Here is a 27,801-nt window from a genome sequence, read left to right as displayed (position 1 = left end):
GAAGGAAGAGTTTAATTTAAATATATATATATATATGTATATATATATACACGGTGATTTTTAGTCGTCTTACAAAAGAAGCCCAGTTCATGTATCCGACGTAAAATACCCCTAGGAGCGATTATTATTTTTGTATCATCAACTAAGATAATAAGTACGAAGAAAAATTAAACAAGAGAAATCTAAAATATACTCTTAAAAATGATAAAAACGCCGCCGCCCGCGCCCCTCGCCATTGTTACAAGGCTCGAACCGCACTCGCAACTAAAAATCATGGTGTATATATATTTATATTGTATATTAGCTGTTGCCTGCGGGCCTGTCTGCTTCAAATCGATTATGATCCCACAGGAAAATAAAGTTCTATAAAAACTATCCAGGGTATAAACTATCTGTGTACCAAGTTTTGTCTAAATCCGTTCAGTGGTTCAAGCATCCATTCTTTCATACATAGAAACTTTAACGCTTATAATATTTAAAGTAGGATTTCTTATTATTTTCAAATACTAACTAATACGGCCAAAACTAAAATGCTCTTGAATTTAAAGATTGAACTCAAATACCCGCCATCTTTAAACGTCATGCCGTATAGTGCGATGTCATAATAGGGATGATGACTGGGTATAAAAAAAAAACATGTCATTAGTCCCTCAGTTAGATAATTGAAAAGTATGAGACACGTACATTTTCCTTTTTCAAAAAAAATAGGATTGATAAATATTAAATGCTTTAAAGTTTAGGAGAGGGGAGGGGAGGGCTTGTGACGTAACGATAGAGTAAAATTTAAACTCAATCGTGACGTCACGCGTAAGTTTCATTCACTGTAATTTGGTCAATTTATGTTTGCAGGGCAAATTAAAAAATACGTAGCTATTATTATACAAAAAACTACAAGAAGGACCCTGCAAAAAAAACTGTCATCATCCCTATTTGACGATATCAGCCATCTTGTTTTTAAAAATATATTTTAATGGTGCCTTCTTAATCTGTATCAATATTAAAATTTCAAAATATTAAAACAGTATTCTAAGCCTTAATTTAAACCATGACAAAGAAATAAGCGTCCATTTACAAATCTAACTGTACCCCAGTAATTGGACAAGGCAGGTGTATGTCACATTCGTCATGCCAAACCAACCTAACAGGCGAGTAATTATAAGATACAAATACGTATTACTTAATAAGCGAAGTGGTTAACTGTTTTAAAGATTAAACCCATATATTTTAAACAAGAATTTTCATTTTTGTTAAAGTTTATAATAAAATTTGTAATAGTTTTGTAGCTACATTGGGCCGTCCATGTTTATTCTTTGATACAGAAGGGGTGGATGGCCCCTGGTAGATACCCCGTCACATTTTAGATTATAGTTCTCAATAAGGCCTCTGCATGTTGGACCCCTGTCTTCGGGTCCTTTCTCATGAAGTTAACCCACCATTGAAAAGATATACAATTAATAATTACTTTAGTAAATAGCCCTCAAATTTGTAATGCCTGTAAATGGCCGGTTTTAAGTGCTTACCTACCAATTATATTCGATCTCATGAACACATGGTTTACAAATATAAGATTGATTGGTTGATAAATGTATTCGAAAATATAGTACAACACAGTTTTCACAAATATTTTATATTGGATCAGCCATAGTTTGACAAGAAGGCATGAAAAATTTAATCATTGACAATTAGGGGCGCTCGTAGCTAAAAATCGCAAAACATAGAGAGGTTTGGAAAAGAAAGGATGCTGGGCAAAGGCGGGAGGCCTTTGCCCAGCAGTGGGATCATTCGTTGTTGTAGAATATATATTCTATTCTTAGTATTATAAGCAAAGTAAAAAAATGAAACACAGATGTTTAAAATAAGGATTTATTATAATTTATCAGTCTATGATTTAACAACATTAGCCTCAGCATTAAAAATACAATAAACCATCACTATTTGTACTTAAAAATATACTAAACTCTATAATTAAGTACTAAAATAATAATTACCAAAAATGGTAATAACACGAAAATAAATTGGCAACATTTAAGTACAAACTTCAAACCGCGCTTAGGATTTAGTGGAAATGTAATTTATTACCCTGCAACCCCAAACGCGGTTTAAATGCCATTGATAAATAAATTGAAAATTAAATATAAAAACTTCTTTAAATTTGATTGTATTTTAAAAATAAAATTTAAAAACTTAACATTTTGTCTGTTTGCCGCTGCCGCATCAACTGTCTGAATTATGTTTAAGGATTTCGGTTGAGTCTGAAAGCAGTCGAGATATTCTGATAAATGTAGTTACATCTATAAATCGTTTTGGTTATTGATCGAATATCAATAAGTTCAAAAACTGTCATAATCTTTACTAATTCATTATTTCACAAAAGTATCCTAACACATCCTGCTTTTCTTGTTGAATAAAACCATTCTTATCCCTCCAAGGGAATGAGTACAAAGTTTCATGACGATCGGTTAAGTATTCGTCGCGTGAAGGCGTAGCAAACAAACTGTCATTCACATTTACAATATAAGTTAGGAATAGGGATGTATATTTTTAACTAATTAACTAATTTATCGTCCTCTGTTACTGACAGTCGTTTTTCTGTGTGATTGAAGAATAGAATCGATTACTACTGCCGCCGCATTTACTTTACTGCATCTGCAAAAAAAAAATGTAATTTAAATGGAGTATATAGGTTGTATGTATGTATTAAAAAACGCAGTGTGCGCAATTTAATCCTTGTGTCGCGGGTTTCACAAACATTCAAGTCACAAATACATCCGACAGACTCAGGACAAGCATTCGTGGATCACACGGATGTTGTCCTACGCGGGGATTGAAACGCACAGTGGGTTTGGCGTGGTGACCTCAAACACTCGGCTTTACGTGCAGTGTATTTATAACTTGCAGGTTTGATCCTAATGCAGGATAGTAAAAATAACTTAATATGTCAAAGTATAGTATTTCCATAATCATTTTGACTGCACGGATAGCTGAATGGTTGAGGTTACCAACAGTGCCGGCGTGATGGGGCGATGGCCCAGGGCGACAAATTCTGGGGGGCGCCAAGGTCTGAAGTTGGAGTCTCTTGCCTCTCCTGGCGCAAACCCTCAGAACTGTGCTCTACGCTACAGGTGGAATACTTCCACCGCCAAACGTAACGCTAAAGGAAAGATGAAATTCTTAAAATAATTTTACTTGGGATTAGCAAAAAACTAACACTTGATATTGCTTCCCTCAAGTGGGCGCCACAATATTTTCGCCCGGGGTGTCAGTGGCCTTTACGCCGGCCCTGGTTACCAAGCACGCAGGTTACAACCACTTGAGGCTCAACTAGATCTCACCTTGGGAACATTTCATTACACTTTAGCTCCGTCCATCCTGTTAGCAGCTCATATAACATTGTGTCAAGTGCTTTATTGGCCACCAGCTCACCAGTCAGCATTCGAAGCGCCACCCTGGAAGATACGGAAGGTAAGTTATCAATGCTCGTTCTCTGTATGAGAGGCCTGCAGTGGGACAGTTACAGGGTGGTGTTATTAACAGCTTTGGTAATGGCGCTCCACCGTGGGGGCAGCTCACAAGTGTGGTGATCAATGCTCGTTCTCTGTATGAGAGGCCTGCAGTGGGACAGTTACAGGCTGGTGTTATTAACATCTTCGATAATGGTGCGTTATTTGATATCCTCATTTGTTGTTAAAGCGGCAACAGAAATACATTTATCTGCGAAAATTGGCTATCACGGTTTATAAGACACAGCCTAGTGACGAACGGACAGATAGACAGAGGACCTTCAGTAATTGGGTTCCGATTTTAAAACCCTAAAGAAGCCTAAAAATTACAACAAATAAACGCACTCACCCATTAATCCTAGCCATGGTACCGTACGGCGGATTCAATTTAGTAGTTGCCATTAAATTTCTACAGTACAATAACCACACGCAGTCCAGTTCGGTATAAAAGCTACCATTATTGTTGCTGGCAACACCTTGAGTACTGTCATATGACGTTTGCAAGTGATTCAGCGCGTGAGTGTTGGCATCAAGGTTGCGTGACATTTGATTCTGAATGTTGGCGGCCTGGAGTTCTTTATTTGAAATCTGGTTTAGGATGTTTCTGAAAAAGATGATGATTTTTGTGTTTTTTATTAACAAATAAAAAATGGAATATCACATCTTAAATAATTATTGATATCTGAAGTTATAATATAATAACTAATGTTGCGGTCAAAAATCGGATTGTTATTGCTATTAGGGGTTTTGTTGTTTAAGAAATACTTTGCATTAGTTTACACACTTATTTACATTTTAAAATTCTATGGACACTAACAGAGTCCGCGACCCCTCAATTTGTTTCAACATCCCTCTCAGGATAGTCAGATGGGATATGTCGACTCTAGCATTCACAAAATGATTTCAATTCACAAACATTCAAGTCACATGCACAAGACACCCAGACTCAGGACAAGCATTCGTGGATCACACAAACGCTTGTCCTGTACAAGGATTCCATCAATACGTCGCGCACAGTGACTGTGCTATGTTTACCTATAATACCATTTACGTATATAATAATAATAAAATAATAAATGCGGACAACATCCCATACATTGTTCTGAACCCAAAGTAAGTTGCTGAAGCACTTGTGTTATGGAATTCAGATACAACGAAGGTACCACAAACACCCAGACCCGAGACAATGTAGAAATGTGAATTTTTACATTGACCCGACCGGAGATCGAACCCGGGACCTCAGAGTTAGCGACACCTTGAAACCGGTGCGTACGGCACTCGACCACGGAGGTCGTCAAAGTGTATGTATGTATGTATATTTGTTCGTATATGTGTGTATATTTAAGATTTTACTTGGTATTCTTATACGCCCTGCCCAGGTGTATTGCTGCTCTGGCCGTACTCATTCCAATCTCCATTATATTTTCTAGAAGATTCTTGCCAATATCCAGATCTTCGATAACATTCTGCCGAGGGCTCAGACGCTTCCTGAAAAGAAATAATAACGATAGGGTATTTGACCAAAAGAATGTTAGTAGTCCGAAGATCGGTTTCCCATCCCATCCCATAGGCAGCCTTTTCCCAACTATGTTGTGGTCGGCTTCCAGTCTAACCGGATTCAGCTAAGTAAGTACCAGTGTTTTACAAGGAGCGACTGCCTATCTGACTTCTTCAACCCAGTTATCCCAAAAATACATCGAATATGTAAAATTCTCGTGTCACGGTGTACGAAATTGAACTCCTCCGAAACGGCTAGACTGATTCTTATGAAATTACGTGTACATATTTTTTAGTTCTGAGAATTGGACAACATTTATTTTTCAGACCCCCTTTTTTATTCTCTAGAACTCATTTGTATTGCAAAACAACGTTAACTGGGACAGCTCGTTCTTGTATAATAAAATCTTATAAAATCTTACAAAAATAACGATCCATCATGAACGACTTCATTTTGCTTGGATTCCACCTTCCCAGGGTCTAAGAACAGCGCGTTAAACGCAAACACGTCTGGGTCTTTCAGCATTTTGTTTCTGGCTGCCTCCTAAAAATATATCACAATTATTCATGCGTACATTCCTTATATTAACACATCATTCCCCTGCTCTTATCCCAATTTTTATTTGTGGTCGGCACAACATGTCTTCTTCTTCCATACATTTTTATTTGACGTCATCTCACGAGAAACACTCTTTGCACAATCGTCTTTCAGACAATCCATCGTTTCCGTGGTCGTCCTCTTCCCCTATATCCCCCTATATTGAGTATGGATGTGGATACATCCATACTCAACACCTTCCTCACCACATGACTCTCATTTCTCCGCATAACATGCCCATACTATGACAGCCGGTTGCTACGCAATTTTTGTAACAAACTAGTGAGAATCCTTCATCATCATTGGCCTAGCCTTTTCCCAACTATGTTTGGGTCGGCTACCAGTCCAACCGGTTTTAGCTAAGTATCAGTGTTTTACAAGGAGCGACTGCCTATCTGACCTCCTTAACCCAGTTACCTGGGCAACACGATACCCCTTGGTTAGACTGGCTGTCAGACTTTTTCAATCTTCTGACTACCTGTAACGACTGTTAAAGATGTAGGAATAACAGCCGGGACCCACAATGTAACGTGCCTTCCGAAACACGGAGGAACTGGTTATGATAAAGATGGTCACCCATCTACGGACCAACCGCGTCAAGCATAGCTTAACCTGTGACCGAATCACTTATGGAGTGAGAATCCTTCTAAACAGTTAAATAAATGTCTGTACCTGATTCTCCCACGCCATTAGCTGTATATTATGCAACAACATGACATCCAACGTCAGAATCCCAAAAGAAAGCAAATCAGTAGAATTAGTAACTATAACTTTTCTAGTATTATTCGCGTTGGTATAATTATCTCCGAAATAAACCTCTTTTAATTTATTCATTACTATAGTGACGTTGCCTTCGACCAGGCTTTCGTTTAGAGCCTTCAGAACAGTGCTGAAATCCGTTGTACTTGTGTGATTGGTTTTCAAGTCTGGGTCACTCGATACCCACTCATGTAGCTCCTGAACTTTTTCTATTAAGTAACTGGTCAAAGTATTGCTTTGCATATAATCATCGTAGAGGTTTTCGTCGTTGTAAAAATAGTCTTCTCTGCCTGAAAAAAAAGCATGGGTTTCATAAAAAAATTGTACCGGAGGTCGTGGTTTCGATTCCCACCCAGGACAAATGTTTGTGTGATGAGCACGATCTTTTGTTCTGTGTCTGGGTGTAATTTATCTATATTATGTATGTATTTAGAAATATATAAGTATGTTTATCAGTTGTCTAGTAATCATAATAGACTAGATGGCGTCGTGTGAAAGTTTGTGTAGTTCAATGTCACTCCATTCGAATTTATCAAAAACGATCTAGCCGCTTTATAATTGTAAATTGCACTGTCATAGAGTTTGAAGCTACCCTGTAAATTTCAGCCTGCTGGGTCATCAGGCAGTGCCTCAAAATTGAGTAGCAAAAATCCAACCGGAACGACAAACAAACAAGAAAAGTGAGTGTATAAAAACGTAGGAAAAAATAGAGACTTACCATCCAAATATCCATACGGCAATTCCAAGTCGACATTCTTGCTTATTTCAGGTAGAATAGGTTTAAAATGCGGTACTTCTACAATTTTGAAGTCCGATCCTTCTGCATCTTGTACCTCATTGTCCATTACTTCTTTTTCTACTTCCGCTCTATCCTTCTTCTTGATGTTTCTCTCCTCGTGTGCAATCTCTTCATGCAGAGGATGTATTTGTGTCTTGGATATGAGATTTTTGTGTTCCCGTTGTGGTATAACATTTTTGAATATTGATAGTTTTTCTAGAATCGCGTTCTCTTCGATTTCATCTGAATTGTATTCTGGTGTTGGTTTTGGGCGGCTATAGGCACGTATTGGTTCCTAGAATATTAAAAGTAAACATTTTAAATACTCCCGACAAAATCTCATAAACATCTCAACTAAACATCTTTAGCAGAATTGCAAAGACTGAGAGATGTAGTAATTGACACTTTCACTTGACAATCGTGGCCATAAACAGGCATGCATGATCACAGGTTATGCTACGCTTGACACGATTGGTCCATAGATGGGTGACAATCCTTGTCATAATGAGTTCCTCCTTGCTTTGGAAGGCACGTTGTTTCCCGGCTGTTATTCCTACATCTTTGACAGTCGTTACAGGTGGTCAGAAGCTAGAGAAAAAAAGCCTGACAATCAGTTTAACCAAAGGGTATATTGTTGCTCAGGTAACTGGGTTGGGGAGGTCAGTTGGTACTCTGCTGGATCCGGTGAGACTAGAAGCCGACCCCAACATAGTTGGGAAAAGGCTAGGGTGATGGTGACTTGACAATCGGATTTCCATAACCCATTTTCCTTCCACCAATTTTCTCATCAGACGAAGCTTAGAACTCGCTTCATTAAGTCATCAATATTCTATTTCAGTGCGCTCTCATTTGAATCCCCACTCCAGTATATTTGCTGATATTCGGTTATTTCCCCCCCCCCTTTCCCCCACAAAAACTAATCTGTTTTATTTTTCCAGTCTTACTGGATTCAGCTAAGTACAAGTGTTTTACAAGGAGCGACTGCCTATCTGACCTATTCAACACAGTTACCTGGGCAACACGATACCCCTTACTTAGACTGGTTGTCAGACTTTCTAGCTTTTGACTACTCGTAACGACTGTCAAAGATGTATGAATAAAAGCCAGGACCCATAATTTAACGCCTTTCGAGACACTCGGATGAAAATCCTTACTGCGGGAAACGTTTAAAAAAAACTATAGGTACTTACTGGGGACTGATACACTTCTCTCGTGGTAAAAGCGTCTGACGTGCCCCATTTGGTGACCACCACGGTCGCCAGTACCAGGGCCGCGCAGACGGCGAAGCAGGATGCACTGGCGATGATCCACACTTTCAAAGGTACCTGGAATTGATATGACATGATCTATTTACTATTTCGTGGGTTTTGATTTGATTTTTATGTGATGAGCACTATCATTTGTTCTGTGTCTTGGTGTAATTTATCTATATTATGTATGTATTTAGAAATATATAAGTATGTTTTTCAGTTGCCTAGTATAGTACTCATAATACAAGCTTCCCTTAGTTTGAGACTAGATGGCGTTGCGAGAAAGTTGTGGAATAGTATATTATTAAAATGTTATTATTTGAGGATTTTTATATTATTTTTTGTTTGTTTTGCCTGAGTTTTGGTTGTTTTGGTTGTCGAGTGCGAAAACAGATAATGCAGCTGTGTTCTCGTACACGCGCGTTCACTATAATTTATGTCATGCATCTGGCTGGTGTCAATGTGAAATCAGTCAGGGCTTCATTTTAAAGTCAATCGAGTCTCATACTAAGCTTGTATTATGAGTAATAGACAACTAATAAACATACTTATATATTTCTAAATACATACATAATATAAATAAATTACACCCAAACACAGAACAAATGATCGTACTCAACTCATCACACAAACATTTGGCCTGGATGGGAATCGAACCCACGAAGTCCAGTATAGCAGTCAGGGCCACTAACCACTAGACCAACAGGCCATATATTTCTACTTACTGTAGTTTTATCCGGCATCCGATGTATAACGGTCGGTCGCGGCGGTAGAGGGCGCCTCGCGTTCGGCATTCGTTCGGCTGCGCTCGGGTAAGATCGGCTCCAGTCGGCCGCCATCTTAGCGCGGCTGTCACAAGATGTCGCCGACGCCGGACGCTTCTCATAATCGTATTGAAACATACTCTAAAACAACATTACTAAATTTACATTTAAAATTATATTTAACTTAATATCAATACAATATACAAAATTTACAGCCTTGTAACGGAAAATAACTGTTTATAAAACATAGCAATCGATTTTAATACAATATTTACATTAAAAAACTATTTAAGGATGTCTAGACTAAATATCAATCATCGGCCTAGCCTTTTCCCAACTATGATGGGGTCGGCTTCCAGGCTAACCGGTTTCAGCTGAATACCAGTGTTTTACAAGGAGCGACTGCCTATCTGACCTCTTTAACCCAGTTACCTGGGTAACACAATACCCCATGATTAGACTGGTTGGCAGACTTTTTCAAGATTCTGACTACCTGTAACAGCTGTCATAGATGTAGGAATAACAGCCGGGACCCACAATTTATCGTGCCTTCCGAAACACCTCGGAACTCGTTATGACAAACCACGTCAACTGTCAAGCGTAGCTTAACCTGTGATCGACTCACATCAATAAAACTAAAAGTGTATATGATTTACAGACCGTAAAAAATCTTAATCCCTGCCAGTCTTCTGGCATGTTTTCCGATTGTGGCAAGGATGTAGATGTCTTTTTACCCGACTGTCAGGAGGGTTATGTGTTTAGCGCGTATCTTGTATGTATGTAATATTCTTTATTACCTTGTATCTCTAGAACCGTTGAATGGATTTTCACATTTGAGGTATCGTTAGATTTGTCTTAATAGCCCGAGTGTTCTTAGGTAGGTGAAATATAAAAAAAACAATATAGCGGCTGTTTGAAGCCATAATGTGAGGAAATAAAATAAATCTACCAGGCATATTAAGTGGGGTATCAAAATGAAGGATTTTAAACACTGAATCTAAGTATGTACATAACTTGCATTTTTAATATTAAATGGAACGATAAATAAATAATAAATAATCCGGTTACGTAATCTTTCTTAACTAAAAAGACATAAACAAAATAATAATTTAAAAAACAAAAAACCCGCCTGCATGGATAACTACAATTAAAAATCAACTGAAAAGACTGAAACAAGATAAAAATTCAATGATATGATGCGCAAAGAGATAATAATTTATCATATAGAAGCACTTAATTTCATGCCTCCGACTGCAATTCTGTTTATTCATCCTTATCATTGAATTTTTATCTTGTTTCATTTACATTATAATTTTTATGTTTATTGATATTTACTCTAGACAGCCTAATATATTTTTTGAATCTAAATATTGTACTAAAATCGATTGCTATGTTTTATAAACAGTTGTTTTCCGTAACACGGCACGCGCCGAACCGGTTTTTAACGCAATCGTTTTAACAACGCATGCAACATAGTGTTTTCGTGATTGAGAATAATAAATAGATTTTTGCATGGAAATATTTGTCAATTAACGGTAAAATTAACAAAAAAAAAACTTGGCAAGAGCGAGTCGGTCTTCGTAAAAATAGACTAAAGAAAAACGAATATTATAAACGCGAAAGTTTGTATGTATGGATGTTTGTTCCTCTTTCACGCAAAAACCACTGAACGGATTTAGACGAAACTTGGTAAACAGATAGTTTATAACCAGGATTAACAAATAGGATAGGTTTTATCCTGATTTTATGTTCTCGTGAGATCTTTTCCCATTTGTAGCGGGCAGGCCCACAGGCAACAGCTAGTTTGCAATAAATTTGGTTATGCGTCTAATTTGTGACCGTATCCAACCGTTGCTTAACCTAGATTTTTTCATTATATTTTTGTTCTAGCGGCAACCAAAACATTAATCATCTTTCGAGATACAGGCCGGTAAAGACCGACAAACAGAGAGACGATCCGTTCGGTTTGTTTGGATACTGAATCCTAAAAACTCTAACTAATCTATACTTCTATACTAATATTATAAAGCTGAAGAGTTTGTTTGTTTGAACGCACTAATCTCAAGAACTACTGGTTCAAATTGAAAAAATATTTTTGTGTTCAATAGACCATTCATCGAGGAAGGTTTTAGGCTATTTACTATCACGCTGCGACTGGAGCGAAGATACAATGGAACATGTGGCAAAAACGGGGAAAAATATTAATCTTCGAGGGCTTCCGTTCAAAAATTCCTAACTTATATATTCTAACCACACGGACGAAGTCGCGGGCAACAGTTAGTCATAGTATAAATACCAACAATCGAAAAAGCATTGTTTTTATATAAAATCCATTTACCATTTAATTATATTTTTTATTTATTCGTCACGTTTTAATTAAATTCAATCGCTGTATCATGTTATACGCATTCCTTTTAAATATTATTGTAAATAGCATGATACCGAGTCATTAATAATTTTAACCGACACCAAAAAAGTGAGGTTATGTTTATGTCGTTCGATTTCAATGGCGTATTAATTTTAGGAATATACATATACCTAACTTCAAATTGATAAAATTACAGTGGATAACTAAATATGTCGCTGTTGGCTTCCAGTCTAACCAGAGTCAGCTAAGTACCAGTATTTTACAAGTTACCTGGGCAACACAACCCCTTAGTTAGACTGGTTGTCAGACTATCTAGCTTCTGTCTACTTGTAACGACTGTCAATGATGTAAATATCAGCCGAGATCAACAATTTAACGCGCCTTCCGAAACACGGAGGAACTCGTTATGACAAAGACCATCTACAGACCAGCCATATAAATAACTAGCTGTTGCCCGCGACTTCGTCCACGTGGTTAGAAGATCTTGAACCGTTTCCGCAGCGCACGCAACGGAAGCCCTCAAAAATGAATTTAATTTTCCCCGTTTTTTTTCAGATTTTCCATTGTACTTGCGCTCCTTTCCATTGTATAGCCTTTCTTGATAAATGGTCTATTGAACACAAAAGAATTTTTCAATTCGAACCAGTAGTTCCTGAGATTAGCGCGTTCAAATAAACAAACTCTTCAGCTTTATAATATTAGTGTAGATATTTAATTATGTATCTCAATGATTGAAAATATTTCTACCCAATCATCATCCCATTATGAATCCAAGATGGCTGACACCAGTGACAGATATCATTTGTCTAGTATATGCACTATCTCACGCATAAGATGTCTCTTCATGGTCCGGTGATATAGTAGGACGGCTAACTAGGTCCACATCCGGGGCCAATGACTCCTCTAAGAAAAAAACCAGTCAGGTGCGACTTGGAGTCACAGCACTTATAGTTCCGTACGAGTGACATAAGTAATATTATATTCCAGGGTTCTCACAGAACGCCATCTAGTGACAAACTGAGGAAAGCTGAGGGACATACTTAGATATTTCTAAATCTATATGTATACTTACTAATCTATACTAATATATAAAGCTGAAGAGTTTGTTTGTTTGTTTGTTTGTTTGAACGCGCTAATCTCAGGAACTACTGGTTCGAATTGAAAAATTCTTTTTGTGTTGAATAGACCTTTCATCGAGGAAGGTTTTAGGCTATAGACCATCACGCTGCGACTAATAGGAGCGAAGATATAAAGGAAAATGTGGAAAATGTTCCAACCACGCGGACGAAGTCGCGGGCAACAGCTAGTATATATATAAAGCTGAAGAGTTTGTTTGTTTGAACGCGCTAATCTCAGGAACTACTGGTCCAAATTGAAAAAATCTTTTTGTGTTGAATAGACCATTCATCGAGGAAGGCTTTAGGCTATAAACCATCACGCTGCGACTAATAGGAGCGAAGATAGAGTGGAAAATGTGAAAAAACAGGGCAGGTATAAATCATAACTTATATCTTCTAACCACGCGGACGAAGTCGCGGGCAACTGCTAGTATATACATAATATGAATATATTACACCTAGACTCAGAACAAATGATCGTGCACATCACAAAAATATTTGTCCTGAGTGGGAATCGAACCCACAACCTACGATATAGCAGTCAGGGTCACAAACCTCTAGACCAACAGGCCAGCCAAAGCAATATTTACGTACTCTTAAATTTATTGGTCACCAACAAATATATCGTTGTAACAACCGTTGCTTAACCTCGTTCTTAATTTTTAGTATTTGTTTTGAGAAGACAGATTTGAGAAAATTTCAATTTTATCCATTACGTTTCATGAGATATAGCCTGATGAGAGACGAACGGAATGACGGACAGACTACTTAGTAATAGGGATCCGTCTTTAACTTTTAGGTACGGAATCTCCCATTGACTCCATCCTTTGACCAACCGCGGTGAGCGCGGCTTAACCTTTAGCGTTATTTGAACCATACATTTTACAGGTACCATACCATGAAATAAAATCAAATACTCTTGACTATAGATTTTATTATATTTTCTTAACGACTATATTTAATTATTAAAATAATTACTATTTAATACTCGTATCTCTCGAAAGGTTTCACAAACATTCAAGTCACATGCACAAAGACACCCAGACTCGGAACAAGCATTTGTGGATCACACAAATACTTGTCATACGCGGGGAATCGAACTCGCGACACGTCGCGTACAGCTCGTTTCGCGTGGTGAATATAAGTCGACTATACGTACAATCAGAAATGATTTTACATAATATTTTATTGAATCGAAATTCACTATGTGCAATAATAAAAATGTGTACGTTCGTTTGTATATTGCAATTCAGTTTTATTGCAGTTACATAATAAATATAAGTTGTTTAAAGTTATAAACTTTTGAAACTTATTGCTTTCTAGGAAACTGTGAATATAGTACAAAACTATTAGATATAGACGCGAGTTTTAGATATAAACAGTCTACACAGCATTATTATTTATGAAAGCTGGTATAGTCAAAAAGAGTCTGCAGGGGGACAGTTACAGGCTGGTGTTATTAACAGCTTCGGTAATGGCGCCCCACCGTGGGGCAGCTCACAAGCGTGGTGATCAATGCTCGTTCTCTGTATGGGAGGCCTGCAGTGGGACAGTTACAGGCTGGTGTTATTAACAGCTTCGGTAATGGCGCCCCACCGTGGGGCAGCCAACAAGCGTAGTGATCAATACTCGTTCTCTGTATGAGAGGCCTGCAGTGGGACAGTTACAGGCTGGTGTTTTTAACAGCTTCGGTAATGGCGCCCCACCGTGGGGCAGCTCACTAGCGTGGTGATCAATGCTCGTTCTCTGTATGAGAGGCCTGCAGTGGGACAGTTACAGGCTAGTATTATTAACAGCTTCGGTAATGGCGCCCCACCGTGGGGCAGCTCACTAGCGTGGTGATCAATGCTCGTTCTCTGTATGAGAGGCCTGCAGTGGGACAGTTACAGGCTAGTATTATTAACAGCTTCGGTAATGGCGCCCCACCGTGGGGCAGCTCACTAGCGTGGTGATCAATGCTCGTTCTCTGTATGAGAGGCCTGCAGTGGGGCAGTTACAGGCTGGTGTTATTAACTGGTCTGTTGGTCTAGACTCTAGAGGTTTGTGACCCTGACTGCTATGCGTCGACGTAGGTCGTAGGTTCGATCCCCACCCAGGATAAATATTTGTGTGATGAGCACGATCATTTGTTCTGTGCCTGGTTGTAATTTATCTATACACCGTGATTTTTTAGTCGTCTTACAAAAGCAGCCCAGTTCATGTATCCAATGACTAGAACACGTTCCTGATAAAAAATAGCTATTTATGAGATTTCAATAAATTTAAAATGCATTTCTTTTTTCAATATTATGATGCAATTCGTAGTTTTTTAGAAACAGCTCTGTTGCGAGCGCGGTCCGCCTTGTAACAATGGTGAGGAGCGCGGGCGGCGGGGTTTTTATCATTTTTAAGAATATATTTCAGATTTCTCTTGTTAAATTTTTCTTCCTACTTATTATCTTAGTTGATTAAAAAAAAAATCGCGCCTAGGGGTATTTTACGTCGGATACATGAACTGTTGTAAGACGACTAAAAATCACCGTGTATTATGTATGTATTTAGAAATATATAAGTATGTTTATCAGTTGTCTAGTACTCATAATACAAGCTTTGCTTAGTTTGAGACTAGATGGCGCTGTGTGAAAGTTGTGGAATATTATTATTAACAGCTTCTGTAATGGCCCCGTTCAAATAAGGAAGTGTCAAAAATAAATATTGTGAATGTGTCTCAATGGATTGCTTGTTCTCCAGTTGACGATTGCTTGTCGTCTTGGTTTTCCGTTCCCAAGACACGGAAACAATGGACCTGTTCGTTGATATTTTTAATTCTCATAATGATTAAATAATCAATTGTGATTTAAGAATTTTAATTAGTTGTTTTTGATAACTTTTTATGTGACTTCAATGAATGGAGGTTGATCGTTTCGTGGGTATTATTTCGACTAGAAATAGTCTAGTGATTGTAAGTGTGGCTGTCTAGTGTGGCCTGACAGGTTCGAATCCCAGTTTGGGGTGAAAATCGTTAAGAACTTAGTTTTTTCCTGCACTGGCTGGAATAAAATAAAAATGACTGGACAGGTTTTGATAAAATTTGAATGAAGTGGCATTTAAAAACTATTAGTTTTAGGAAATACCGAGTAACACTCGAACCCGTTGTAAATTCTATAAGATGTGGGTATAGCAATAATTTTGAGTACCAAAATAGTATAAGTTATCGCAACAAAGTTCTTTTTTTAACATAACAATTAACAATCCTATCTATTAAATATACAAATGACGAAATAAAAGATGAGAAAAACGACTTCCGCATGAAGGAATTAATGCTTGTGTCACGGGTTTCATAAACATTCAAGTCACACGCACAAGACACCCAGACTCAGGACAAGCATTCGTGGATCACACAAATGCTTGTCCTACGAGATCGAACTAACACGTCGCGCTCAGTGGGTTTGGCGTGGTGACCTCAACCACTCGGCTATCCGTGCAGTCGAAAACGAAGGATGTTCTATTCGCATTTGAACTAAATTTGACAGTTCACATTGACAGCTATCCTTCTCCATTTTCATTTTAAAGAAAGAGATAGAGCTAGTTTATAACATGTTTGACAGTATAAGAACTTATTTCAATCGCTGTGTCTTACAAACGGCACAGAATAACAATGTCGGAATTACAATTTTAAATTAGACTATTTACATTTGGCCTGTCACCTTATGCCAGCTGTCTTACTTTGCGTTATAAAATATAGTATAGTTTTAATACTAAAAGCGAGTACTAATCCCACAGCTGGGCAAAGGTCCTCATAATTCTGCTTCGTTATAGGTCCACTCATGCCTTAAAGAAGCTTGCCGTAGCATCGGGATTGTCCGAAAGGGTTACCGTAGCCCAAGTCATCATTGGCCTAGCCTTTTCCCAACTATGTTGGGGTCGGCTACCAGTCCAACCGGTTTCAGCTAAGTACCAGTGTTTTACAAGGAGCCACTGCCTATCTGACCTCCTCAACCCAGTTACCTGGGCAACACGATACCCCTTGGTTACACTGGTTGTCAGACTTTTCAAGCTTCTGACTACCTTGTAACGACTGATAAAGATGTAGGAATAACAGCCGGGACCCACAATTTAACGTGCCTTCCGAAACACGGAGGAACTCGTTATGACAAAGATGGACACCCATCTACGGACCAACCGCGTCAAGCATAGCTTAACCTGTGATCGATTCACTTATGCGGTTATAGCTTAGCCACAAGCTCTAACCGTACCTAACTCTACCGTAGCCCAAGTAGGTACACGAAAGGAAAAGAAAGCAACATGGGTGGGTTTTGGTTAGACCTATGCAAAAAGTCTTCACAAAATTCCATGCGAATCGGTCGAGCCGTTTCGGAGGAATTTTACCTCAAACACCGCGATACGACAATTTTATATATTAATAGCTGTTGCCCGCGACTTCGTCCTCGTGGTTAGAAGTTATAAGTTATGTTGAAATGAAACTACTTTTACGGATTTTATCGCGGTTTAATTTTAGATTTTAGTTCCCGACGTTATAAGTTATGGTTTATACCTGCCCTGTATTTTCCACATTTTCCATTGTATCTTCGCTCCTGTTAGTCGCAGCGTGATGGTTTATAGCCTAAAACCTTCCTCGAAGAATGGTCTATTCAACACAAAAAGATTTTTTCAATTTCAACCAGTAGTTCCTGAGATTAGCGCGTTCAAACAAACAAACAAACTCTTCAGCTTTATATATTTGTATATATAGATAAGTATGTATTATATTATTACAAATTACATAATTTTTTCTCTTTTATAACAGTCTGAAATTTCCTATGTTATTAAAAGTTGTGAGAGACCAATTAAGTTGTAACTAATACACCGTGATTTTTTAGTCGTCTTACACAAGCAGCCCAGTTCATTTATCCAATGACTAGAACACGTTCATGATAAAAAAATAGGTATTTATGAGATTTGAATAAATTTAAAATGCAATTTTTATTCAATATTATAATGCAATTCATAGTTTTTTAGAAACACAGCTCTGTTGCGAGCGCCGTCCGAGCCTTGTAACAATGGTGAGGGGCGCGGGCGGCGGCGTTTTTATCATTTTTAAGAGTATTTTCAGATTTCTCTTGTTTAATTTTTCTTTGTACTTATTATCTTGGTTGATGATAAAAAAAAAAAATTGCGCCTAGGGGTATTTTACGTCGGATACATGAACTGGGTTCCTTTTGTAAGACGACTAAAAATCACGGTGTATAAAAATCGTACTGACTTTGCAGTTCTATGTACGGATTTTTAAGCACGAGACGTAGATTCAATCCCAACGCTGGCAAAGAACTAATGTGACTTTTTCAAAGTTATATGCATCCATATATTTGTTTTACATACATACATGCAAACTTTCGCGTTTATAATATTACTAGCAGTTGCCCACGACTTCGTCCGCATGGTTAAAAGATATAAGTTATGACACCTTGGGTTACAATATCACAATTTTCTTATGGAACCCTAATATTTTTGAAATATATTATAGCCTATGTTCAGCGAGGATAATGTAGCTTCTCAACAGTGAAAAAAGTTTTCAAATCGGTGCCGTAGTTTCGAAGCCTATTAGTGTCAAACAAACAAACAAAAAATCTTTATTCTTTAAATATTCCACAACTTTCACACAACGCCATCTAGTCTCAAACTAATCAGAGCTTGTATTATGAGTACTAGACAACTGAGGAACATACTTATATATTCCTAAATACATACATAATATAGATAAATTACACCCAGACACAGAACAAATGATCGTGCTCAACACACAAACATTTGTCCTGGGTGGGAATCGAACCCACAACCTCCGGTATAGCAGTCAGGGTCACTAACCACTAGACAAACAGGCCAGTCTTCTTCTTTATAATATAAGTATTAGTAATCTATATACGACTATATAAAGCTGAAGAGTTTGTTTGTTTGAACGCGCTAATCTCAGGAACTACTGGTCCAAATTGAAATAATCTTTGTGAGTTGAATAGACCATTCATCGAGGAAGGCTATAGGCTATAAACCATCACGCTGCGACTAATAGGAGCGAAGATACAATAGAAAATGTGAAAAAACAGGGCAGGTATAAATCATAACTTATATCTTCTAACCACGGGGACAAAGTCGCGGGCAACAGCTAGTATATAAAAGGTATTAAGTCTGATTCGGATTAAACCGGCTTTTTAATTAATACGCCTATGTGTCATTATGATGAATAACTTATAATATATTAAGTAGTGTTTCTTTATTGTTTACTCCCGAAGTAAAAACTATACAGTCATAATTTTGGTGTGCTTCTCAAAACCCAGTCAAGCCCAGCAGTGGTACATTTCAAGACTGGTTTTATTTTGTATTTAATAATAATAATATTGTACATCTTTCACACAACGCCATTTAGACTCAAACTAAGCAAAGCTTGTATTATGAGTACTAGACTAATAAATATGCTCGAGGTCGGTTATATCGCGTTTCCAAGAGAACTCTTCAAAAGTCCGGGATAAAAAACTATCCTATGTTCTTTCCCAAGGTCAACTCTATCTCTGTACTAAATTTCATTAAAATCAGTCCAGTGGTTTAGACGTGAAAGCGTAACAGAGAGACAGACAGACAGAGTTACTTTCGCATTTATAATATTCGTAGGGATTATAATATTTCTAAATACATACATAATTAAAAAAAAAAACATAAATATCGATCCAGCCGTTTTATAGTTCAGTTGTAAATTGCATTGTCATTGGGTTTTGAAGCTACCCTGAAATTTTCAGCCTGCTAGCTTTTCGGGAAGTGCCTCAAAATTGAGTTGCAAAAATCCAACCGGAACGACAAACAAACAAGAAAAGTGAGTGTATAAAACGTGGGAAAATACAGACAAATTGAGAAACTCCTACTTTTGCATGGACTCAAACATACGGTTACGTTAAATTACGTTGCTCCTAATGTTGTGACACAACGCTGTCAAAAACTAATTTTGCCTTCATTTGACGTTTCTTTTCTGACCATAATCCTGCGGTTTCATGCGGTTTTTTATATTCATTATTGTATAATAATAATAGGCTTTATGATTTTTTTAATGGAATAATAAATTAAAAAGAAAGTTTGAATGAATGAAGCACTATTTTTTTGTATAGTGCACTTAGCCGAATGGTTCAGGTCACCACGCCAAATTTCGATCCCCGCGTAGGACAAGCGTTTGTGTGGTCCACGAATGCTTGTCCTGAGTCTGGGTGTCTTTGTGCATGTGACTTGAATGTTTGTGACACCGTTACGAGTAGGTGCTAGACTATAATAAACATACTTATATATATCTAAATACATATAATAAATACACTCAGACACAGAACAAATGATCACACAAACATTTGTCCTGGTTTGGAATTGAAACCACGATCTACGGCATAGCAGTCAGTGCTAACAACTACGACAAAGGCTTTGTCACACACAGATGTTAGTGCCATATGGGGATCGAACCTGCACATCACAAGCCGCGGCCATCAGTATAGTGACCTAAACTATTTATAACGAAATTGGTGTAAACTAAAACGGCTTATTAACAGTATATTGTCGTGTCAATGTAAATTAGACCGTTTAGCGACAGCTTTGAGTTCAAATTTCTATATTTTAAGTGGTGAAAGGTGTTAGCACTTTTGACTAGGTCAAATCATGACTGTTATCACATTAACACATTATTCGGGTCATCGACATTTCTAAATTATGTCCTTCTTAGCTTTTGCCCGCGGGTCTGCCCGTTACACATCGAAAAATGATCCCTAGAAAACATAAAATCTGGATAAGAACTATCCTATGTGTTAACCCTGGTTATAAACTATCTGTATACGAAATTCCGTCCAAATTCGTTTACTGGTTTCTGCGTGAAAGAGTAAAAAACGGCGTTAAATATTGATGACTTAATCAAGAGAGTTCTTAGATTCGTTCGATGAGAATATTGGTGGTAGGGAAATGGTTTATGGGAATCCGATTGTCCAGTGAGAGTATCAATTAGTAGACATCTCCGTCAAAGTCAAAGTCAAAATATCTTTATTTTGTTGATAACCCAGTTACCTGGGCAACACGATGCCCCTTAGTTGGACAGACTATCCAGCTTCTGACTATCTGTAACGACTGTCAAAGATGTATGAATAACAGCTAGGACCCACAATTTAACGTATCTTCCGAAACACGGAGGTTTTAAAGGAGCGACTGCCTATCTGACCTCCTCAACCCAGTTAACTGGGCAAAACGATGCCCCTTTTCAAGCTTCTGACTACCTGTAACGACTGTCTAAGATGTAGGAATAACAGCCGGGACCCACAATTTAACGTGCCTTCCGAAACACGCGTTATGACAAAGATGGTCACTCATCTACGGACCAACCGCGTCAAGCGTAGCTTAACCTGTGCTATTCACTTACGCAGTTATATCTCTATTTCCCTGATAGCATGACGCGGCTGACAGTGAATGAAACTTACGCGTGACGACACGATTATGTATAAATTTTACCATATCGTTACGTCACAAGCCCCCTCTCCTAAACTTCAAAGCAGTTAATCTTTGTCAATTCTAGTTTTTCTGAAAAAGGAAAAAATACGTGTCTCATACTTTTCAATTACCTAACTGAGGGACTAATGAGATTTTTTGCTTTTATACCCAGTCGACATCCCTATTCTTGTTTTTTTTTGTATTTTTTATAGTCAAGAAAAGGTGAAAAATTGAGCGTTAAATTAGAAAATTTAAGAATACTTAACCACCATATTAAGTAATCCTGATTTTTGTTACGATAGTGAATTGATCCATCTCCGCCCAATAATAAAAAGGAACTGGATACGGGACCTACGTTTTCACGCGGGCGAAACCACGGGACACAGCTTGTAAATAATAATAATAAATCCTTTTATAATCTGGCTACTTACTATACCATCCTACTACTATTATAAAGGCGAAAGTTTGTAAGTATGGATGTATGGATGTTTGTTACTCTTTCACGTAAAAACTACTGAATGGATTTGAATGAAACTTTACCACAATATAGCTTATACATCAGAATAACACATAGGCTACAATTTTTGAGGTTTCTAATGTGAGGTCGTAAAAAACACATTTTTTGCGCTTACATTGCAAACGCTGACTGAATCCTACAAGATAGATAGAGGCAGATAGATAGATAGAAGGCAGGTATAAATTATAACTTATATCTTCTAACCACGCGGACGAAGTCGCGGGCAACAGCTAGTATACCTTTAAATACATCTTTACTAATATTATAAAAGTGAGAGTGTAGATGTTTGGATGTTTGTTACTCAATCACGCAAAAACGGCTGAACGGATTTGGATGAAATTTGGCATGCATATAGCGATTGACATGGAAAAGAACATAGGCTACCTTTTATCCTGATTTCATAAGTAGTTCCTAAGGGAAAATTGAAAATATGTGTAGAATAACGAGAAGACTTAAGTAATATATTATTTCAAGCCAATTTTCATTACTTCATCGGCCATTGTAAATAGCAGAATTGGGGCCCAGACTTCGGTTGCCATTGCATTAATCAAACTGCAACTATTTAAGGAAAATGTATATTGCCTGCCGGTTCATCATCATCGGCCTAGCCTTTTCCCAACTATGTTGGGGTCGGCTTCCAGTCTAACCGGATTCAGCTAAGTACCAGTGTTTTACAAGGAGCGACTGACTGTCTGACCTCCTCAACCCAGTTACCTGGGCAACACGACACCCCTTGGTTAGACTGGCTGTCAGACTTTTCAAGCTTATGACTACCTGTAACGACTGTCAAAGATGTAGGAATAACAGCCGGGACCCACAATGTAACGTGCCTTCCGAAACACGGAGGAACCCGCTATAACAAAGATGGTCACCCATCTACGGACCAACCGCGTCAAGTATAGCTTAACCTGTGATCGAATCACTTATGCGGTTATAGCTTAGCCACGAGCTCCTCTTTTGCCTGCCGGCTATCATTTCCAATCATTTACTATTTATTTTTGTTTAAAAAAGCAACTCCTGCATTAAGGAACTTAATCCTTGTATCGCGGAGTGTTTCACAAACATTCAAGTCACGTGCACAAGACACCCAGACTCAGGACAAGCATTCGTGGATCACACAAATGCTTGTCCTACGCGGGGATCGTTAGGATAACAATTTTATAGAGATAAAGATTGAACGAAACCCCGTTTCCTCTCTTTCTTTCGGAGCGCCACAATTCACATCTCTGACGCATGTCCTTAGTATACACCGTGATTTTTAGTCGTCTTACAAAAGCAGCCCAGTTAATGTATCCAATGACTAAAACACGTTCATGATAAAAAATAGGTATTTATGAGATTTGAAAAAAAATTAAATGCAATTTTTATTCAATATTATGATACAATTCGTTGATTTTTAGAAACACTGCTCTGTTGCGAGCGCGGTCCGAGCCTTATAACAATGGTGAGGGGCGCGGGCGGCGGCAATTTTATCATTTTTAAGAGTATATTTCAGATTTCTTATGTTTAATTTTCTTCGTACTTATTATCTTAGTTGATGATAAAAAAAAATAATCACGCCTAGATTATTTTAGGGTCTAGGGTATTTTACGTCGGATACATGAACTGGGCTGCTTTTGTAAGACGACTAAAAAAACACCGTGTATTATATTTATAGTTTTAACGATATATCCCTTAAACTAGCTGTTGCCCGCAACTTCGTCCGCGTGGTTAGAAGATATAAGTTATAATTTTTTCTTCGCTCTTACAAGTCGCAGCGTGATGATATATAGCCTAAAACCTTCGTCGATGAATGGTCTATTCAACACAAAAATAATTTTTCAATTTGATCCAGTAGTGTCTGAGTTTAGCTCTTTCAAACAAACAAACAAACTCTCCAGCTTTATATATTAGTATAGATCATTAATCTGATCAAAAAAAATTGTTACCATTTTTTGTTGCAAATTAAATTGTCTGCAACCTAAAATTCATATAATTATGTTCTAGCAAATGAATATATTGATATGAAAATAATAACCGGTTTAAGGCAAGTCGGATCGTGACGTTGAGGGTTCCATAAAGAATAGCTACAAATGAAAAACAAAAAGCAACAAAAAATATCTCCCATCGAATTCGCGACCGTACCAATTGTTGCTTTACTTCATGCGCCTTAAGACTGCCTTAGGAAAATTGTTCCATATTAAATCTCTTAGCACGAAAACAAAAAAAAACGAAAAATATCTCTCTTATTTAATCAGCTCAATCCCACGGCTGGGATTCCGGAGTTCGGACATTCGGAGTCCGCCGCCGCCTCTTGCCATAAAAGCTATCCTGTGTTAATCCTGGCTATACACTATCTGTATACCAAGTTTCGTCTAAATCCGTTCAGTGGTTTTTGCGTGAAAGATGAACAAACATCCATACTTACAAACTTTCGCGTTTACATTCGTAGGATATAATTATACTACATAACCTTATTTAAACCTGAAATGATAGCAAAATCTACAATAAACGGTTTAAAAACAAAACTATAACTGACCTTTTTATGAAGAATGAACCACAATAACACTTTTAAAAGTAAATAAATACTATTTTACACATTCACATTAACACGATTATTTATTTGAAGTGGCGTGCGTTCCCCACGCCGGCGAATGGTCAACTGGCGTTAATCGTCATTGAAGTTATTTGAACTTGCTTATACACACAGCAACTGTTATTTTCTTATGGCGAAAGTGTAGCTCGCATTTACAGTTTGCAAGTAGACATTAAGTATTTCTTTTTGAAGTTGAAACGTTAAATTGGAACACTCTTTCTTATTATATTTCTTTGTATTAAAAAAGAACGGAAATAGGAATTTAGTCAAGATCTTCTTCTTTCTTTTTTACATATCTATACTTCTATACTAATATATAAAGCTGAAGAGTTTGTTTGTTTGTTTGAACGCGCTAATCTCAGGAACTACTGGACCAAATTGAAAAAATCTTTTTGTTTTGAATAGACCATTCATCGAGGAAGGCTTTAGGCTATAAACCATCACATACAATGGAAAATGTGAAAGAAAACAGGGCAGGTATAAATCATAATTCATATTTTCTACCCACGGGGACGAAGTCGCGGGCAACAGCTAGTAAAATATAAAAAAAATTGGTAATTAATTAATAATAATAATAATATCCTGGGACAACTCACACACGGTTATCTGATCCCAAGCTAAGCAGAGCTTGTGTTATGGTAACCAGACAACTGATAAACTTACTTATATATTTCTAAATACATACATATTATAGATAAATTACACCCAGACACCAGAACAAATGATCATGCTCATCACACAACATTTGTCCTGGGCGGGAATCGAACCCACGGTCACTAACCACTAGACCAACAGGCCCGTCAATTACTGTTTGTTAGTCTCGCTAAAACTCGAGAAAGCCGGAACCGTTTTGAAATACTCGTGAAAGTCCAGGGAAGGCTTAAACGGTTAAAAATATGAAAATATTGCAGAAATATGACGTTTTTTTTGCATTGTTATCATCGACATCGATTTTTTTAAATGATTATGGATGATTATTATATGATGCAACGGTTTACTCACGCGTATGTATCGGGATCGCCCGACTAGTTTCGGACCTAACCGGAGTCCTTAATCATGAGCTGACGCGGCGGGCGAGCGGACTTTGGTTGGGTCCGAAACTACGTTGTTGCTTCATTTTATCTATATACTTACTAATATATGAAACTGAAGAGTTTGTTTGAATCTCAGGAACTACGGGTTCGAATTGAAAAAATATTTTTGTGTTGGATAGATCATTTATCAAGGAAGGCTATAGGGCATAGGCTATATAACATCACGCTGCGACTGATAGGAGCGAAGATACAATGGAAAATGTGAGAAAAACGGAAAAATTCTAACCATGTGGACGAAGTCGCGGGCAACAGCTAGTGTAATATAAATTGATCACAGATATCTGATCGTCTTATTTAATTTATTCAAGTCACACGCACGAGACACACAGACTCAGAACAAACAATCGTGGATCACACAAATGCTTGACCATCGCGGAGCTCGAACCCGCGACATTTCGCGTGCTGTTAGTTTCAGACTCCAACTTCAGGCAGTATAAATTCATATAATATATTATGTACTAGCTATTGCCCTCGACTCTGTCCGCATGGACTTCAAAATACCCCAAAAACCGCTGTGTTCATATTTAAGTCAAATTCAAAGTCATAGTCCATTCAAAAAAGTTTCATATTTAAAAACTTTGGCTCCAATTGAAACAAGTAAAAATAGGTAGTCTATGTTCATTCTCAATTTCATTAAACTTGGTTACTTAGTTTTGGCTTTAAAGCGAGATAGACAGACATACAAAGCGACAGACATTTCAGAAATTTCTTTTATTTGATCATGAAATCGAGATAAAAGCTATCCAATAGGCTATGTATTAATCCAGGTTGTAAACTATCTGTGTACCAAGTTCATCTAAAATCGTTCAGTAGTTTTCCGTGAATGAGTAACAAACGTTCGTACATACAAACTTTCAAGTTTATAATGCGGACAACATCACATACATTGTTCTGAACCCAAAGTAAGTTGCTAAAGCACTTGTGTTATGGAATTCCGATACAACGAAGGTACCACAAACACCCAGACCCGAGACAATGTAGAAATCTGTTTTTTACATTGACCCGACCGGGGATCGAACCCGGGACCTCAGAGCTAGCGACACCTTAAAACCGGTGCGAACGTAATGGTTTACCATCATGCTGCGACTAATAGGAGCGAAGATATAATGGAAAATGTGGAGGGCAGGGCAGGTATAAATCATAACTTATATCTGCTAACTACGTGGACGAAGTCGCCGGCAACATATAGTGTTACATATGTTTAAACAAATAAAATTATTCCATTCACTTGTTCTGTCATTGAAGTCGGCAACTAGGTATCATTTATGAAAGATTGCAACGCATTGCCGTACACCGACACACAAACGCGGATGACGTCACACGGCGGTTCAGGTTCAGTCAGTAAGAGTCTGACACTACCCGTTCCCTCCCCCGAGAGAGTGGGTGTCCATGAGGATTCGTCCGCCTTACGACATAGAAAAGAAAAAGGCATTTATTATGGGGTTGAGTTTGGCTCTCATTTCACATTTATGTTTATGATACACCATCCCATTTGTACGCCACAACATGCGGCTGAGTGTGTTTGTACTTTGATTTTTGTGTTTATAGTATCTTGCATGCCAAGTATAGTTACCGGCACGGATCTTGAGCGCTCGGCGGAAGAGTGGGGATCGCTTTGCGCATCGTAAAATAAAACGCCAATCAATAGTGCGTACTCGTCGTCTTGCGGCCAATGCAACTGCAGCAGATAACGAATTTCAACCAATCACGAGTGACGGCTATGACGCGATGCGCTGCGGGCCAATCACTGCACTGTGTCCGCCCCGCACCTCAAACAATCACTTCTGCGCAGGTCAAGGTCAGCGCTCAAGATCCGTGCCGGTAACTATACTTACACCATGTTAACACAAATAAAGACTTTTCTATTAGATTCCTGTACTCTACTATAGCTCTTGCCAGCGACTTCGTCCGCGTGGTTCGAAGATTTTAAAAGTCAGATTAGTTTTTTAAAACTCCACCCGATTTCGGCCCGTATTTGTAAGATATTTCAATACCGCTCTGCTCCTATTAATCATAGCGTGATGGTAGATATATATCCTATAGCCTTCCTTTTGAAGATACTATCTAACACAGACATATTTTTTTAAATCGTTCAGAAATTCGTGAGATGTCATGCGGATCACAATTATTTTATTTTTTTCAAAAAATATATGGCCTATATTAATTTGGGATAATTAAGCATTCTAACTGGGCCACCTGCCAGATGGACCGACGACCTGGTGAACACCGCTGGGTCCCGTTGGATGCAGGTGGCAATGAACCGGTCGCGCTGGAGAAATTATGGAGAGGCCTATGTCCAGCAGTGGACTGCTATAAGCTGAGATGATGATGATGATGATAACTTAGTAAGAATTTTCGAAATCGGTCCAGTAGTTTTTGAGTTTATTAATTACATACAAACATACAAATCTTTCCTCTTTATAATATTAGTATAATTAGAAGTATAGATCTATTATTTTTTTGAATGTAAAATAATTATACTTTAATTTATTTATTATTAAATTT

General features: G+C 37.8%; 1 protein-coding gene across 2 annotated transcripts; it reads right to left on the bottom strand.

Annotated features, from left to right (window-relative positions):
- Positions 1-1,695: 1,695 nt before the first annotated feature.
- Positions 1,696-24,524, bottom strand: LOC113508912. Of its 2 annotated transcripts, none has more exons than XM_026892090.1 (10): positions 24,146-24,524; positions 9,108-9,301; positions 8,323-8,457; positions 7,073-7,427; positions 6,268-6,644; positions 5,420-5,541; positions 4,854-4,988; positions 3,850-4,104; positions 3,333-3,446; positions 1,696-2,646 (listed from the first exon to the last, which is right to left on the bottom strand). In XM_026892090.1, exons 2-10 carry the CDS (start codon positions 9,282-9,284, stop codon positions 2,559-2,561), a joined length of 1,758 nt encoding a protein of 585 aa, XP_026747891.1. In that variant the 5' UTR covers positions 9,285-9,301; positions 24,146-24,524; the 3' UTR covers positions 1,696-2,558. The 2 variants fall into 2 exon arrangements, with proteins under 2 accessions (XP_026747891.1, XP_026747890.1); XM_026892089.1 differs by having other exon boundaries at positions 9,108-9,287.
- Positions 24,525-27,801: the final 3,277 nt, after the last annotated feature.

Source organism: Trichoplusia ni, chromosome 3 (genome assembly GCF_003590095.1).
Source record: "Trichoplusia ni isolate ovarian cell line Hi5 chromosome 3, tn1, whole genome shotgun sequence".
NCBI classification, from domain to species: Eukaryota; Metazoa; Arthropoda; class Insecta; order Lepidoptera; family Noctuidae; genus Trichoplusia; species Trichoplusia ni.
Note: the sequence above shows the minus strand (reverse complement) of the source record. Positions and strands in the feature narration are given on the sequence as shown.

What these genes read in the sequence shown, in the direction of transcription:
- LOC113508912 (XM_026892090.1), bottom strand. Translation starts at nt 9,284, where the DNA reads ATGTTTCAATACGATTATGAGAAGCGTCCGGCGTCGGCGACATCTTGT. An exon ending in GGATGCCGGATAAAACTACA is followed by an intron (nt 8,458 to 9,107) that starts GTAAGTAGAAAT and finishes TATCAATTCCAG; the next exon opens with GTACCTTTGAAAGTGTGGAT. An exon ending in GCCGTATGGATATTTGGATG is followed by an intron (nt 6,645 to 7,072) that starts GTAAGTCTCTAT and finishes CTTTTTTTTCAG; the next exon opens with GCAGAGAAGACTATTTTTAC.